Source organism: Berghia stephanieae, chromosome 4, assembly GCF_034508935.2.
Source record: "Berghia stephanieae isolate SIO BIC M18660-M18661 chromosome 4, UCSD_Bste_1.3, whole genome shotgun sequence".
Lineage (NCBI taxonomy): Eukaryota > Metazoa > Mollusca > Gastropoda > Nudibranchia > Aeolidiidae > Berghia > Berghia stephanieae.
This window is the reverse complement of record NC_088363.1, coordinates 47149140-47164497: the sequence shown is the minus strand read 5'-3', so window position 1 is coordinate 47164497 and position 15358 is coordinate 47149140. Positions and strand designations below refer to the sequence as shown.

The window sequence follows — 15358 nt, the reverse complement described above, 5'->3', positions numbered from 1 at the left end:
AAATAACTAAATGGGTGTAGAAGACACAATATCTCCCTGCCTACTGCAGATGCAGGACATGCCCATACTTATTCGTGGAAAATTCCATCAAATTCCCGGATAAAGTGTGGTACATCCGACACTCATTCACCTGCACGGATCGTAACCTAATTTACGCTATAATCTGCAAACGTTGCCACAAGACATACGTGGGAAAACTGGCAAGAGACTAAGCGACAGGTTTGGACAACATCTGCGGTCTATTGAAAACGACGAGGACAAACCTGTCGCTCACCACTTCAATGGGTCCAGTCATCGAGGATTGCACGACATCCAAGTTTGCCGTCCTTCCGTTCTGTCACACCACTAAACAACATAGAAAATATAGGGAAGCAGAACTGATACTAAAACTGAACACCCTTTCACCTCACGGCATGAACTCGAGACTGGACCTAATTTTAATATACTACCTTTGTCTCTTGCCCCCCCCCCCCTCCCCTCCCCTCCACCATCCACCGTCATTTCCTTTTATTATATATCAGTATCATTACAACTTTGACTACAACAACTACTACTACTGCTGCTACTACTTATAATAATAATAATAATAATAATAATAATAATAATAATAATGAAAGTACTTACTGTTCCTTCTGCTACTGCCACTAATGATTATACTTATACCGGCATCCCTTAATTATTATTATTATTTTTTATATTTTTTGTATTTATTTTCAATTCCATTATATTTATTTTCCAACAATAGTCTACACGTTTTTATATTTCACTTTCTAAACTGCATTACACAGTTCCTCCCCGCCTCCCCTCTTTTCACTTAATTAAATGCACACTTTTAATTTTAAGAAATATCTAGTATTCTATTTTAATTCGTGCTTCCTTACAAAGGAGCATAATATTTCCTGCCAACCAATGTTTTGTTTATTCATCTAACTACGCCACTACCACATCATCTCATTCATCTGTGGTGTTTCAATCATCCTGTTTTGTTGATAAAGGGGAAACCTGAAACGTTCATTTGATCTGTTTTTGTAATTAAATTGAAGCATACATTCAACTTCACGTTATTATTTATGCCTACTATGGCAGGTCAGAGATTTACATATGAAAAAGTAAGACAAAAGAAACAGAGGTAGATTCCAAGAGCAAACTATCAATGCATTTAAATAAAGATCAAATAGAAGACCAATTCAGACACAACACAGGGTCCCACTAAAACTCAAAGGAACACAAGCAAATATCGAGAAATCCGGCCAAGACCAGGACAAAAAGTAATCTCAGACAGACAGGAACCTGAAAAAGGAAATTAGATATATGGGGATAGAAGACACAGTAAAGGTAACCTTTGGAGAAATTATGAATTGAACTAAATTCGGTATGGTCATTAAAAGGTTACAACTCTCGACATGAAGGACAATAAATCATCTTTATTCTTCTTTATTACATAAAGCATACAAATACAATTACAATTTGAAAAAAAACAACACAAACATTTGAACACAAAATGGCGTCCTGAAAATTAAAAAAAAAATGCCCAGAAACCAACAACAATCAACGCTGCAATAAGATGAGTAAAATTGATGAGGGTCTAATGCTCACATCACGTGATGATTTTATTTTATCAGTGTAAATTAAATAAATAATAAAATAATAATCTTGATGCAGTATACGGGTAAGAAACAAAATAGATTTTGGGGTAAAGTTACACACTTTAAATTATTTATAACAAGAGCCTTGCTACATAGCTAGTGTTGAAACAAAATTGTGTCAAGACCTAAATTCACATTATAGCATCTATCCTGGTTTCGTTTTCGCAAAATAAAGCAATAAATCAAAATGAATAACTGCTGTTGCTTTAGTTTTCATATAATGTGATAATATCAGCATTTAGAGCCATAAGGCCTCCTCTGAGATATAATGACAGCATGTTTGACTGGTAATCAGAAAGTCTGAAGTTCGATCTCCCTTTGTTGGGCACTGTTTTATCAACACCTTTTCAGATTTCTACAACTATCATAAAGAAGATTTAGAATTCAATAAATTTCTATTATCTAATTCATTAAAATCACTATACCAAAACCTTAAGCTTTATTAATTTATGTTTAAAAAGCAAATCTTACTGTTAACTAAACCTTTTAGAATGATATTTGATGGAGCTGGTTCATACTTAGTCTGAAGTAAACGGAAGTTAAAAGTCTTGGTTTGAATTTCAATTGATAAAAAGAGAGAACCTCCCCCCCCCCCCCCCCCCCCCCCCCGACAAAAAAGCAATATAATAATTTTAAAAATTACATATCACTTGAAATAGATAAATAAATAATAAATCAAAGAACCCCAAATACTTAAACAAATAACATGCTAAATAGTATTTCACCAAACTTTACTCTTAATGTCCTGAGGTACAAGATAACATAAAATAGAACCACACTTTAATACATAATTTCTACTAACTTATATTTTGTCAAACAATTCCGATTTCCTGCAAAATTGAAACTTTTTTCATTTTTTTTTTTGGCTGTAAAACAATATCTAACAATAATTAATAAAAACATTGCAAATAATACAAAACAATTAGGACAGAGAGATGGGAACCAAAACAAAAAAAAAGTTTTTCTTTTACATAGCCAATGCAAGCTTGACAGCATTCAGCACCTTTTATTATAAAAAACAAGTAACATTTTTTCTTCTTTTTGACATGGAATTTTTGAAAAAACTTGTCTAGTTAGAAAGACCAATGGCGATTGGATGAAATGAATCCTGTTTATTCTACTCTCCAACTTCCTGAGATCAGTTTTGCTGTTCAGATTTGTATGACCTTGGTACTAGTCTGCGGGTTATTGGCCCAGAGCGTCTGCTGTAACGTCTTAGGACACTGGCCGAAGCTTTCTGGATGTCAGACATGCGGACCCTTGACCTGAAGTGATATAAAAAAAAAACAACTATTGTCAGCTAAAATTGTTTTATGCACACATTTATAATCTAAATCAATTGTTGTAATTATAGACTGATGTAGCCTCTCTTTTCGTGCAGTTTTCAATTTTAATTTTCTCCCCTCAAGGACTTCCAAATAAAAACTCCAAAAAAAAAAAAACAAACAAAAAACCAAAAAAAACTTTTTGATAGTTTTCTTTTCCTACAAACATTTGAAAAAAGAAAAAGGTATTTTTGTTAAACCCTTATTTTCAAAAATCATTTTTAAAAAGAGATTAATCAATTTTTTTCATCGTCAATATTTAAAAAAAAATCTTTCAAAATTAAGTTCTGGAAGCATTAACAAAATTTCAAGGGAGAAAAAAATATTAACATAATAATAATTAAAAAAAAAAAAATCAATCACAAATAAAAAGAAAAAAGAAAAATGAATAATTAAAATCAGAAACAAAAACAAAACAAAATTCGAACAATAAATGTCTAGACTGTCTCCACAACAGCTTAGCCATCTAGCTGGAGATTTCAAATTCAATGTAAAAAAAAAATCAATCACAAATCAAAATAAAAAAGGAAAATGAATAATTAAAATCAGAAACAAAAACAAAACAAAATTCGAACAATAAATGTCTAGACTGTCTCCACAACAGCTAAGCCATCTAGCTGGAGATTTCAAATTCAATTTAAAAGAGAAAACTACCCACCTTTCTTTCTTAGACTGTTCCGTCCCAAATGATTCTGATAGAGGCAGAAGGTCAGGACTATCCAGAAGGTTTTTACGCTGTCGTTTGCTGGGAAAAGACAGACAAAGACAAAAAAAAAAAAAAGCACATTTACAATGCACTGAGCTTTTAAAAAATTCACTGAAAAATTTGAGCAGTTATATAGTGCAATATCCACTAAACGTATTCAAAGTGATTTACAAGGAGTTCCTAGCCAACAGCAAACACTCAACATGTAGGATGAGACATGACGCTAGTTGGCAATATTACAGAGACAATACTATTAACAGCAAGGTACTTGTTTTACACCTGAGTACAAAGGTGAATTGTGAGTAAAAGTCTTTTCCAAGGACTCAACTTTGAGCTGCTCAAAGTAGGACTTGAACCCTGGACCTACCTATCCAGAGGTAAGTTTCATACCACAAGACCACAAAGCTGCATAACTACACGGTTATTGAATGTCGATTTGTTTGAATTTGTGTTGTTTCTTAAAATGTGACTGGATTTTGACTTGTTTTGTATGTTTGTTGTTTACTTATGAGGTGACAGATTTTCAACTAGTTCATGACTTTGTATTTGCTTGGAATCCATCTTGTTTACTTACAATGCCTTTTATTTCATTTCTATCTGTGAGGTTTATTTTTTAACTGAAAATTTTGACTTGACTCATGTTTTTTGAATTGGCAAAATTGCCTAAAATTAAACTTTCAATTTGAACTTGTTAAAACTTTATTCACTTTTATGTATAGGTTGTCTATGTATGACAAACAAAACTAAATAGACAAATATAATTTTTTTTAAAAACTTGCCTTATTGATGAAACTTTAGTTACAATCATCATCATCAAAATAATTTTATAATATTTACCTTTTAGTTCTCGTCGTCCTCTTTTCAGTTTTCTCTCCTCTTGAAGTTGCTTGCTTTTCCTTCTCACTTTTAGTATCGGCTACGGTTGGAAGTGAGAAAACAAAATCATGATCAGGCTTGTCTACATTCTCATGACCTTTGACAATAGGGATGTCGTCTTCATGCATTACCGGATCAGAAAACACAAAGGATGTGGAGGGAACTGGGTGGATGGGGGAAAGGAGATTAAAGAAAAAGATACAAGTTGAACAATTATGGTTAATAAACTGTTAAAAATGATGTATATGCTGATTTAAAAACTTCTATACAATTTTATAACAGTAAAAATAACTTATGCAATAAAAATCTTAATGAATGTTTTGCAAAGAGACTTAAATACTTAAATTTGATTGAATGTATTTTGCCAGTGGTGATAATGGTAAGTTGTCTATAAGGAAGAAACATCTAACAGTTTAGTTGTCCTGTCCTACTCAATCTGAAACCAAAATGATATACAGTAATATGTGCAATATCATCATGTAAGCACCCACTACGATTAAGGAATCACTTCGTTGTTTCTTGGCACAGAATAATATTGTGCAAGATCATTATGTCAGAACACATCCACAGCAGTGATAAGAAGTCACTTCACTTTTTCTGACATTTGAATAATCTTGCTATTATCCTCCCTTAAAGTAACCAACTCTTCTGCAAAAATCCCTTATAGTTGAAGATCACGGTGATACAAAGAAAGACTGATATTCATTTCTAACAACTGTGACAGGAACAAACCTGTTAATTAACTCTGGGACAACTAATATTATGATGTAACTGAATCCATCACCATATTGATTGTTTCTTGAGTTTTGTTTTACCAGAACTATGATTGTTTATCAGGTTTGTTCCGCATTCTTATAATAAAAAAAAAAAAATTTTGTATACTCTTTAATAAACTTACTGTTATTTACTATTTATGAATTACTAAGACTTCATAAAAGGTCTCTCAAAATGGGATATGATATAACGTAAGAATTGTTCAAGGCCATATGACCATTGCAGTTTACATATATTTCTGGATATTTGGAATATATTATCATTATGCCCTATCACCATGACACCATAAGATCTCTTCGCCTAGGCATTCCACGAAGAAATATAGATAATTCATTAAACAAGATGTTTGATGTCAACAGGAATCACTCATGTTGTCCAACTGAGCAAATTGGGGGTTAATAATCTTGCCCAAGGAAAAAAACTAAAGTGCCTGAAGCAGGGCTCGAACCCGGGACCTTCTGGATCAAAGTGCAATGACTTAACCAGGCGGAATAATATTTTTTAAAAAATGTTATGACATTCGTAAAAGCTCACCTGATTCAATTGACTGGGTCACTTTGAGAAGCTGGGAATGTGTGACCATTTCCTTGAAAGCAATGTTGGATTTTGTCTGGAGTGAGGTGCAATAACAGAATATAGATTATTTATTCAACCTTGGATAAATACTAAAATACTTCATCACCATCCACCCCTCCCCTCCCAAAAAACTGAACAAGGTATTATATTGGGGTAAACCAGAGGTTGAAACGTAAAGATACAGTCAAAATCATGGAATTTCTTTTTCACTCTTTCAAAAATTTTTTAGTTTGGTGAAGTTGGAGAGTCTATTTATTTTATTCAACGAAAAACACATTTAAACTTAAATTTCATGAAACGGTTTCATATGTGAGAAGTACCATAAACAGTAAATGACCAACCTGAGTCCACCCAAGGGCACAAACCTAATAACTAACTGTATCTTCTTTGTGAAATTTTTTTTAAATTTCAAGGTAATACCTATATCAATCCAAGACGAAATGATCAAACATTTTTTAAAAACATTAAATATATCGCAGTTTGAAAATAATTTTAAAACATAAGTATCTCTAATGAGTAAAATAAGAGCTATTTTCACCAATTTTAGCCAAAAAATCTGAGCAGGGAGGTAAAAAATTGAATTTGGCTCCAAGATCTTCCTATGTCAATTTCATTAGTACAAGTGAAATCTGAAGCTTCTGACAGTTCACTTTCATTAGTCTGTTATATTTTGTTTCTGCTTTGATTTTTGAAAATTTAATAAAGTAAGTAAACTTTGTTCATCCTCTTGGACAAGCGGTTTATCAGACATGATATGCATAGACAAGGATGGAAGTAAATTATAAAATCAATGAATAAGTGGTGTCCACCTACCTCTTCGGCTTTGTCATTTGAATCCCCTTCATCTTCTGCCTCGAGTCTAAGGGGTGGTAACTCCTCATTCCAAACTCCTTCCTGCTTGCCCTCTGTCATAAAAGGGTGAAAACAAAGGTAATCATTAAAAATATATATAAATATATTAAGAAATGTGATTTAAAAAAATTTGAATGAGCAAAATAAACAACAAAAATATAATTATTTAAAAGACAAAAGAGGATGTATTCTGAAAATCTGCAATTTGTTATCCCAAATTTGTAAATTGTCCTTTATTCTGTTTGGTTTTCAAGTGTTTTTGGGTGCCTGTGACACTTAAGGTCATTTAAGCTTCACAACTAATTGTCTACTCAATGTCAAGGTCATTACACAATGTCTGTAAAACTATCAAACAGTAAAGATGTTCTTGAATAATAACAGCAATAATGATGATGATAATTAAAAAAAAAAAAAAAAAAAGATAAGGAAGAAGAAGAAGATAAGGAAGAAGAGGAAGAAGAAGAAGAAGAAGAAGAAGAAGAAGAAGAAGAAGAAGAAGAAGAAGAAGAAGAAGAAGAAGAAGAAGAAGAAGAAGGAGAGGAGGAGAGAGAGGAGGAGGAGGAGGAGGAGGAGAGAAGAAGAAGAAGAAGAAGAAGAAGAAGAAGAAGAAGAAGAAGAAGAAGAAGAAGAAGAAGAAGAAGAAGAAGAAGAAGAAGAAGAAGAAGAAGAAGAAGAAGAAGAAGAAAGAAGAGGAAAAAAAGAAGAAAAGAGAGGAAAGAAGAAGATGATGAAAAGATTAAAAGATCCCCTAGGGGACCCAATTCACTGAATACAATCAATACCAAATAGCTGGGAATGTTTTGTTACTAAAATACCCATCATCATAGCATTTGAAGTGGATATTGGCTATATTCAGTGAGCAGGCAACCGCAAAGAACAGTATATCGAGAGCGCCCCACTTTAAATTTGTAAATGCAAAAGAGGGGAATTTTGAGAAAAAATTTTTTTTTAAATGTGGCTACTGTAATAATACTTGTCATTTTTGTTGAGATGACATGACTATTGCCACCAAAACGCGATTGTGCTCTGATGGCCACAAGGGTAGGGGAGGGATTTCAATTAAATTTTTTTTTTTTTACAGCACATGGCACATGTACGGTTAGACTCGGGTGCCTTTCAATATGTGTAATATCCAATAGTAGAACAGATAAATATATAATAATAAACTATACCTTCTAAATCCTTCTTTGCTTTGTCATCAGCAACTTCAAGAGCATCAGTCAAGTTCCTAAAAAATTTAAAAAATAAAAATTGAATACAAGAAAAACACATTAAAGTTTGCATCAACTTCATTATCAATCAAGACATTACAACGCACACATATCCTGCAGATGTGGGGACTGGAAATAAGTGGAGAAAAGTGAAAAGTCAGCTAATAGTCCTTCAGAGCCATTTGGTCCATAGAGCTGGAGTTTATCCCGGTTTCTATAGTATGAAACAGACAATAGCAATTGAGTGCTGCGCTGTGGATAGGACGTTAGTGTATCGCAAAGTACTTACTACCAAATCTAACAGACAAAGCTACCCAATTACTGCTGGATCGACAGGGGAGTCAAAAAAAATATCTCGACTTCACCCAAATGTCGAACTTGGTGAAGCGAGTGCTCTACAAACTGAGCTATTGGGACCCCCAGTTCTTCCAGAACAATTAAGAAAATGTGAGTAAAACAATACCCCCCTGACATACTTTGATGGATGTAAGTGCATTTACACAAAGTTCTTATCCTCATATGAGTGTGATAATTACAAATGATCCAAAAACTGAGAGTCTGGCAACAAAATAATAGCACTGCTGCACTCTGAAAAAAACACATTAAAAATATTTGGCTAGATAACATCCTTCACATACCCTCATCTTGTCAAACACTCTAAAAACCTTGGACTTCAAGAAGTCTCGGGTTTGAGCATTTTCAACCAGATGAGGGTCATTTTAATCAATCAATATTTGAAGGACAAGTTTTCTGGAATTTTAAAATATGTTTTTTCAAAGTAAGACAGAGCAGAAAAACTGCTCTTTGTTAAGATTACGAAAAAAACTTTTGTCACAGCCTCATATCATAGTCAGTCCCTGGCAATATAGACAGTAATAGTCTCTGCCCTCCATCAATTTGTCGATCTATAAAAGAGTTTGGCAGAATTCAAGGTTTAACTGTAACCCTTCTTACCTTCTAATTGTTGGTTGTTCCTCTATAAATTCCATCTCCTCCACCTGCTTAGACGTTGTGGATCTGCCAGGGGATCTTTTGCCTCTTTGAGGTGTTGATTTACGGGCTGGGGATGATCTTTGACCTTTTGGAGGGGTTGATTTGATCTCGTCTTTCGAATTCTTGTCTGCCGAGGTCGACTCGCCTATTTCTGTTCTAAACCTTTCTGGAGTGCGACTCTGACGACGAGATCGTCTTAAACTGTGCTCATCTTCAACTTTATCAGGAGATTTGGATCTAGTCACATGATCTGATGATTTCTTTTCTATAATCAATTCCATTTCAGACGCTTGTGTTATTTCAGACAGAGTTGTGCTGCTGACGGATGTTGTCCTGCCTCTGGAGGATCTCCTGGATGGCTCTGGCATATGACTAGATTTCGTTCCTCTCTCTGGTGTGTTCAAACGACTTGATCGCCTCCTTGATGGTGACAGTGGTGGTGCCATTTCTGGTTCTTTATCTAATTTACTTATAAATTCTTCTCCAGGTGTAAATTCTTCATCAACATCCACTTCCTTTTCTTTGACCTCATTTTCTGACTCTGAAACTTTAATTCCTGCATTTTCCTTTTCTGTGTGGTCATTCTTGGATTCTGAAAATTGAACATCCTCAGTGATAACTTCCTCAATAATTTGCTTCTCAGTGTGAGTTTTCCTTGTTGGAATTTTTCTTTCAGGTGTTTTACTACGACTTGTATTTCTAGCTGGTGATGACCTCAACCTTGAAGAAATTCTCTCTGGTGACGAATGTTCTTCTTCGTGCTCTACATTTTGATCAACAGCATCAGCTTCAGATTTTTTACCTCTGAGTGATCTAGATGGTGATTTTCTTTCTGGTGTTTTACGTTGCCTCATACTTCTATTTTGTTTATCTTCATTAGAACTACTTTCTGGTTCTGTGTCTGCCTGTTCACTTGTCTTTTTCACAGATTCTTCTTTTTCATGTTCTAAATCAATTTCGACTTTCTTTGCTCTCAATGATCTTGATGGTGACTTTCTCTCTGGAGTTTTCCGGTGTCTTACACTTCTGCTGTCTTCATTCATGCTGCTTTCTAGTTCTTTATCTCTGTCATCACTGTTTTTTTTCACAGACAACATTAATGTACCTTCCATTTTCTCCATTGCTTGTTCTCTGTCAGCTGACTCCTTAATCTCCTCTAACTCGTTTTTATCTGCAGCCTTTTTTCTTGTAGATCTAGCTGGAGATCTCCTTTCTGGGGTTTTGCTTCGCAATCTCGTCACCATTGACAAATCTTGTTCCTGTTCAATTCTCAAATTATCATCGTTATCACTTTCAGTATCAGCTTTCCTCTTCATTGCCCTAGATGGTGACCTTCTCACTGATTTTTGAATCACTTGTGCTACATCATCGGCCACTTCATTACTTTCCTCATCATTCTTGTTTTTGTCCCCTTCATTCTTAACCTCATCTTCTGCTTCATCAGTCTTTTTCCTGGTACTTCTAGAGGGAGATTTTCTGATAGGTGTTCTCCGTGACCTTGTGCTCAGTAATATACTGTCCTCTTGAGGAAAAGCTTCCTCATGCTCATCCTCATCTGCTGCTTTTCTCTTTAATGATCTGGATGGAGATTTTCTTTCAGATTTCCTCTCCACCAATATTTCATCTCCAATTTCCTTAGCCATGACAACATCTTCAGTCCTTTCAACCTCAGTCTCCCCTGAAGTGCTCTTTATAGATACGTCGGCTTTCAAATGTCTTTCTGATGATCTGGTAGATCTCAACTCTCTCCTTGGGGTAACTAAATTAAACCTGGATTTTCTAGTTCCCTTTACTATCATTTTGGCTTTTTTACTCAATGGGGGAGTGGCAGGTGGAGAGTCTAGTTTCGTAATGACCTTTTCTGGACTGGTTTCATCTTTTGACCTCAGTGACCTCTCTGTAAAGGTTGTAGTAGTGGTCTCAACACTCAAACTACTGACGGCTGATAATCTCATGTGACCATACAACCCAATGGAAGACAAGCTTGATTTCGGTTCAGAGAGTCTTGGAGCCACCAGAGACTTGAGTACATTTCTGTGCAGTTCTCGGGTTGTATTTTCATCTGCGTCCTTACTGCCATCATCGTGAAGATGCCTTCTACTGACATTTTCTTTTTCAATCATCTCCATAGCAGATATTATAGGCACCTTGTGAAAAATCAGTAAAAGCAGATACTTTTAATTCATAATATAATGCCTTATAAATAAATAAATTGAGATTTTAAATTGAGCTATTATATAGGGCAATATCCACTAAACGTAACTCAAGTATTACATTACAAATAATAATTTCTTTGGTTATACATTTGCTTTAACACCCCCCCCCCCCCCCCCCCCCACAAAAAAAAACAAAAAAACCCAACAAAAACAACAAAACAAAAACACCCCCCCCCCCAAAAAAAAAAAAAAAAAAAAAAAATTAAATAAAAATACAACATAAAAATAAAAACAAAACAAAGAGACTAAAAACTGAATCATTCTTGGATTGCTCTATTTTTAGGGAGTTGATTCTTTCAGTTAAAAGGCCAAAAGAAAGTCTTTAAATATTTTCTCTAATTTACATCAAACTCATTATCAACTTGTAATATTAATTTAATAGTTTAAAAAAAAAACATAAAAAAAGAACCAAAAAAACCCCCACAATAATAAAAAAGCGTATAAAAAACAAAACAAGCATACATAACCCCCTTCAATAAAAACATCAAAAACAGTGGGCCATGGATCACTCCATAAAATTTCGACATATTCTTATAATCAGCTTCTTCAAATTCTTTTAAAAAATCAAATTATTCTTATTAATTTGATGAGATGATCTGTTTTTTTTTTGTTTTTGTGTCTATTCATAGCAAACTTTGAAAAAACAAAAATGTTTGCCAGAGTACAGATCAGCAAAGCAACACAATGGAGTTAAATTTCCCGATCAAAGAAATAATGAACTAAGTAAAAGCAGGACTGCAATTTGGGTGACATTGTAATGACTCATCCACTTATTCCATCTTTCCTCAACCATTAACCATATCTTCATCCTAATCAAACTTACATTTGTTTCCAATGTTTTATCTATTTGTTTTTCAACAGTTTCATCTAACGGTGACGACGTCATTGTCGGGGTCATTACTTCACCTAGAAAAAAAAAAACAATACGACATATTTATATGTTTATATTTATAATTTTTGTTTATAGAAATTTATATATATGTGTGATATATATATAAATTTAAATAAACAAAAATTTAATTGTACCAGATATTTTATTATTCTACAACTGGACCATGGTTTTTTAAGTTGATGTTGAGAGTGACTGATAAAATAGAAAACATCTGCACTGCACATTGATGAAGAGGGGGTACTGATAGCTCAGTTGGTAGAGCACTTACTTTACTTGCAAAGGGACCGATATTGATCGAGACTTTTTACTTACCCCCTGGTTCATCCACCACTGATAAATAGGTAGCTGGGTCTGTTAGATCGAATGAAAAGTAATTTGTCAGAGACTAGCATCATACCAAAAGGGTATCAAGAAGATGTTACTGTCCGTTTGATTCTCAGAAATCTGGATAAACATCGGCTTAATGGGGTTTGTGTCTTTGAAGGACTACTACATTTTTTCACCACACCTGATGCACTAACAGTGATAAATTCAATTCCTCACCAGTCAACATGATACAAACTTCCCATTTCATACAGGACAGGTTATATGCCCTTTTCTCGCTAGCACTATTATGCACATCAGAGTCAAGCGGGGTATTAGTGTCATATCAAGGAAAACAAGAGAGAGCATGAGTTTTTACCGTCATTGTCATGCAACAAGGTCGCTGATCAAAACTTGAATCGTTAACAAAACTTGCACTAGACCTGTAAATGAGCTCTATAAAAATTGACTGAAACTGAAACTCTTCGTAATTCGTCGTAGCGGTAAAATCCAAAGAATCAAAATGAAAGGTAAACAGCAAGCTCACTTGAGCAAAGCAATGGCAGAAAACTAAATTGCGAGGGAATTAATTAGGCTACTTACCATTGTTCCTTGTAATTAGGTACCCAATCAGTGAAGAAACTTAGAAATGGTCAACCAGTTTGTTTACAACATGAGTTGAGGTAATCGAGATGTGCTTGTAGCAATCATTTAACTTTCGATTTGAAGGTGTCTACATAACGAACTTCCGGTGTTTCGAATTTTTCTTTCTCATACTTTTCCTGTCCTTCAAGTAAATGTGGTCAATTTTGGCTTAGACAAAACAGTGAAATTTATCGCTCGGCGGCTCAGTTAAAATTGGCTACGACAGGTTTCGAAAGTGAAAAAATAATTTCACGAAGGCTGTGTGAAAATACACTGGGGTGTGTTCAGACACGGCAATTCTAAAAAGCATCGCTTAGCCTTGGCAATATATATCCATCATTAATATAAACGCCCATGAGCTATGCGTGGGGCTGTGGAACATTCCTAGTTAACTTTACAGTCAATCGACTATGATTCATGAATTCTTTCTTTATTCATTTCTTTCTTCCCTTTTTAAAAATATTTGAATTTGACGAATTGACTGATTTCAGTTAATTGACTGAGAATTTACAGGTCTATTGCACCTATTTAACTAATACATGAAATAATGCAAGACCCTTTAGTGATAAATTGAAGAGCGAATAAGCCTACAAACTTTTCTTACCTTCGGTAGGAGTCAAATGGAGAGTGACATTATTCTCTTCTACTGTAACCACTTCCTCTGACGACAGGTTATGTTTCCATGGTGACTGTAGATCAGGCCTCACTAAGTGATCCATTTCATCATCATACCTACAACACCAGAATAATCTTAATGATAGTAAAATCACATGTTTGTATGAAAAAAAAAAAAAATAACAGGATGAAATCCTTAAATCCAGATAGCAATAAAAGATATGCAGCATTTTTAAAGAAATGTAGAGACTGGTTTATACAACACTGTCACAAAAGTCTCTGACACCTTGTCAAAAAGAATTTTCCTGATTAGTAGTTTTGGGGCTCCAGTTCAATATTCACAGGTTCATGATCTAAATAAAACCGTATGTCAAAATTTCTCATGGTAAAATTTTGTGATATGACAGCAATTCTGCATTACAAACACATTTTTTTATTGCACACAAATTAAATCAAAGTGTTTGAGTACAATGAACGAGTGTATGATTTAATACAATGTTTAAAAAAATATAAATTGTAGTAACTTAAGAATATGCGTTGTTTAACGTAACGTTGCAGCACAGTAAACCCCCACCCCCTTACCTGTCTGCAGATCCCACATCAAAGGCCTTTGCTGTCATGTGCTCTGTTTCTGTCAGATCCAAAGATTTTGTGATCGTCTGTTGTTTAATCTTCCCGGTGGGTGAGGAAGAAGAAGCTCTCTCTTCCTGTTTCTCATTTTCATTTTGGTTCGTTTCCATCAATTCTTCAGACTCAGTCAGATGCACCTCTTGTACTGCTGATTCTGAAAAGCAAGAGAAACATTAACAATTTTAAAATACTGATACATGAATGAAAGACAAACCATAGAGTAACTATGCATCTCATGTTGTACTGCAAACCCTAGCTCATGAACAAGTGTACAATGGAGAGTCAAAATGAAACAGGTTTTGAAAAAATGGTACAGTCCTGAAAAAATAAAAATGATAACTTGCGCGAATTCCGATGATGGGCAATAAGACCATAATATTGATATTATAATCAATATTTAAAACAATGAGTGAACTTATTCATAATTGACAATATACAGGGATGCACTTTGCTATAATATATAAAAAGCCTCAAAGTTTTTCTTGCAAAGACCAAATCACATGAAAACATTTTGTGCTTCATTAATGGCATCACCTATAAATCATAGAAAAGGATACATATCCATCTTGCTTCACCTTAACTGTTGCCTTTAAACAACCAATACTTTCATCTCTAAAAAATCAACTCACACATAACGACAAAGGTCAGCCAGAAAATTAAAAAAATCCAGTTATCCTGCCTTAGAAAACAGTCATCCCTGAAATAATACCGATTTTCATAATTTACAAAAAAATCTGATATGACTAAATCAAGTAATATTTTATTGAACTCCTAACCTTGCTGAGCAGCATCTTTCAACTCTGCAACCTCACCAATGTTATCTTGTCTAATCTCTTCTCGTTCAGTCCCTTTAGCTTTATCCTCATCAGTCTCCTCATTTTCGACTTCCATCCTAACTTCAACTGCAGAATCTGGGCTTTTCATCTGTTCAAAAATTGTAAGCAAGCCAAATTTGATCATGTGGCTACAAAACAAAGAATTCTTAAAGGATAATTTACACAACACTGAAAAATTCAGAAGTATACGAATATTTTTGCAATGAAATTCTGGCTCTGGCCTTGTGTTATTGCGTAAGGCACATTACACACATGTGTGAAT

At 34.3% G+C, this 15358-nt stretch overlaps 1 protein-coding gene across 2 annotated transcripts in view; it reads right to left on the bottom strand.

The window, feature by feature from the left end:
• Positions 1-2491: 2491 nt before the first annotated feature.
• LOC144970708 (uncharacterized) overlaps positions 2492-15358 on the bottom strand; it is a 44423-nt gene continuing 31556 nt past the window's right edge. The window contains exons 29-39 of one of the 2 annotated variants that reach the window (XM_078910625.1): positions 15037-15184; positions 14213-14414; positions 13620-13747; positions 11999-12081; positions 8921-11106; positions 7928-7983; positions 6717-6808; positions 5862-5937; positions 4515-4716; positions 3630-3716; positions 2492-2911 (exon numbers count right to left, since the gene is read on the bottom strand). In XM_078910625.1, the coding sequence (XP_078766751.1) occupies positions 2785-2911; positions 3630-3716; positions 4515-4716; positions 5862-5937; positions 6717-6808; positions 7928-7983; positions 8921-11106; positions 11999-12081; positions 13620-13747; positions 14213-14414; positions 15037-15184 (3387 nt within the window). In that variant the 3' untranslated portion in view covers positions 2492-2784. The remainder of the gene's footprint in view (positions 2912-3629; positions 3717-4514; positions 4717-5861; positions 5938-6716; positions 6809-7927; positions 7984-8920; positions 11107-11998; positions 12082-13619; positions 13748-14212; positions 14415-15036; positions 15185-15358) is intronic. The other variant, XM_078910626.1, reaches the window with a different exon arrangement.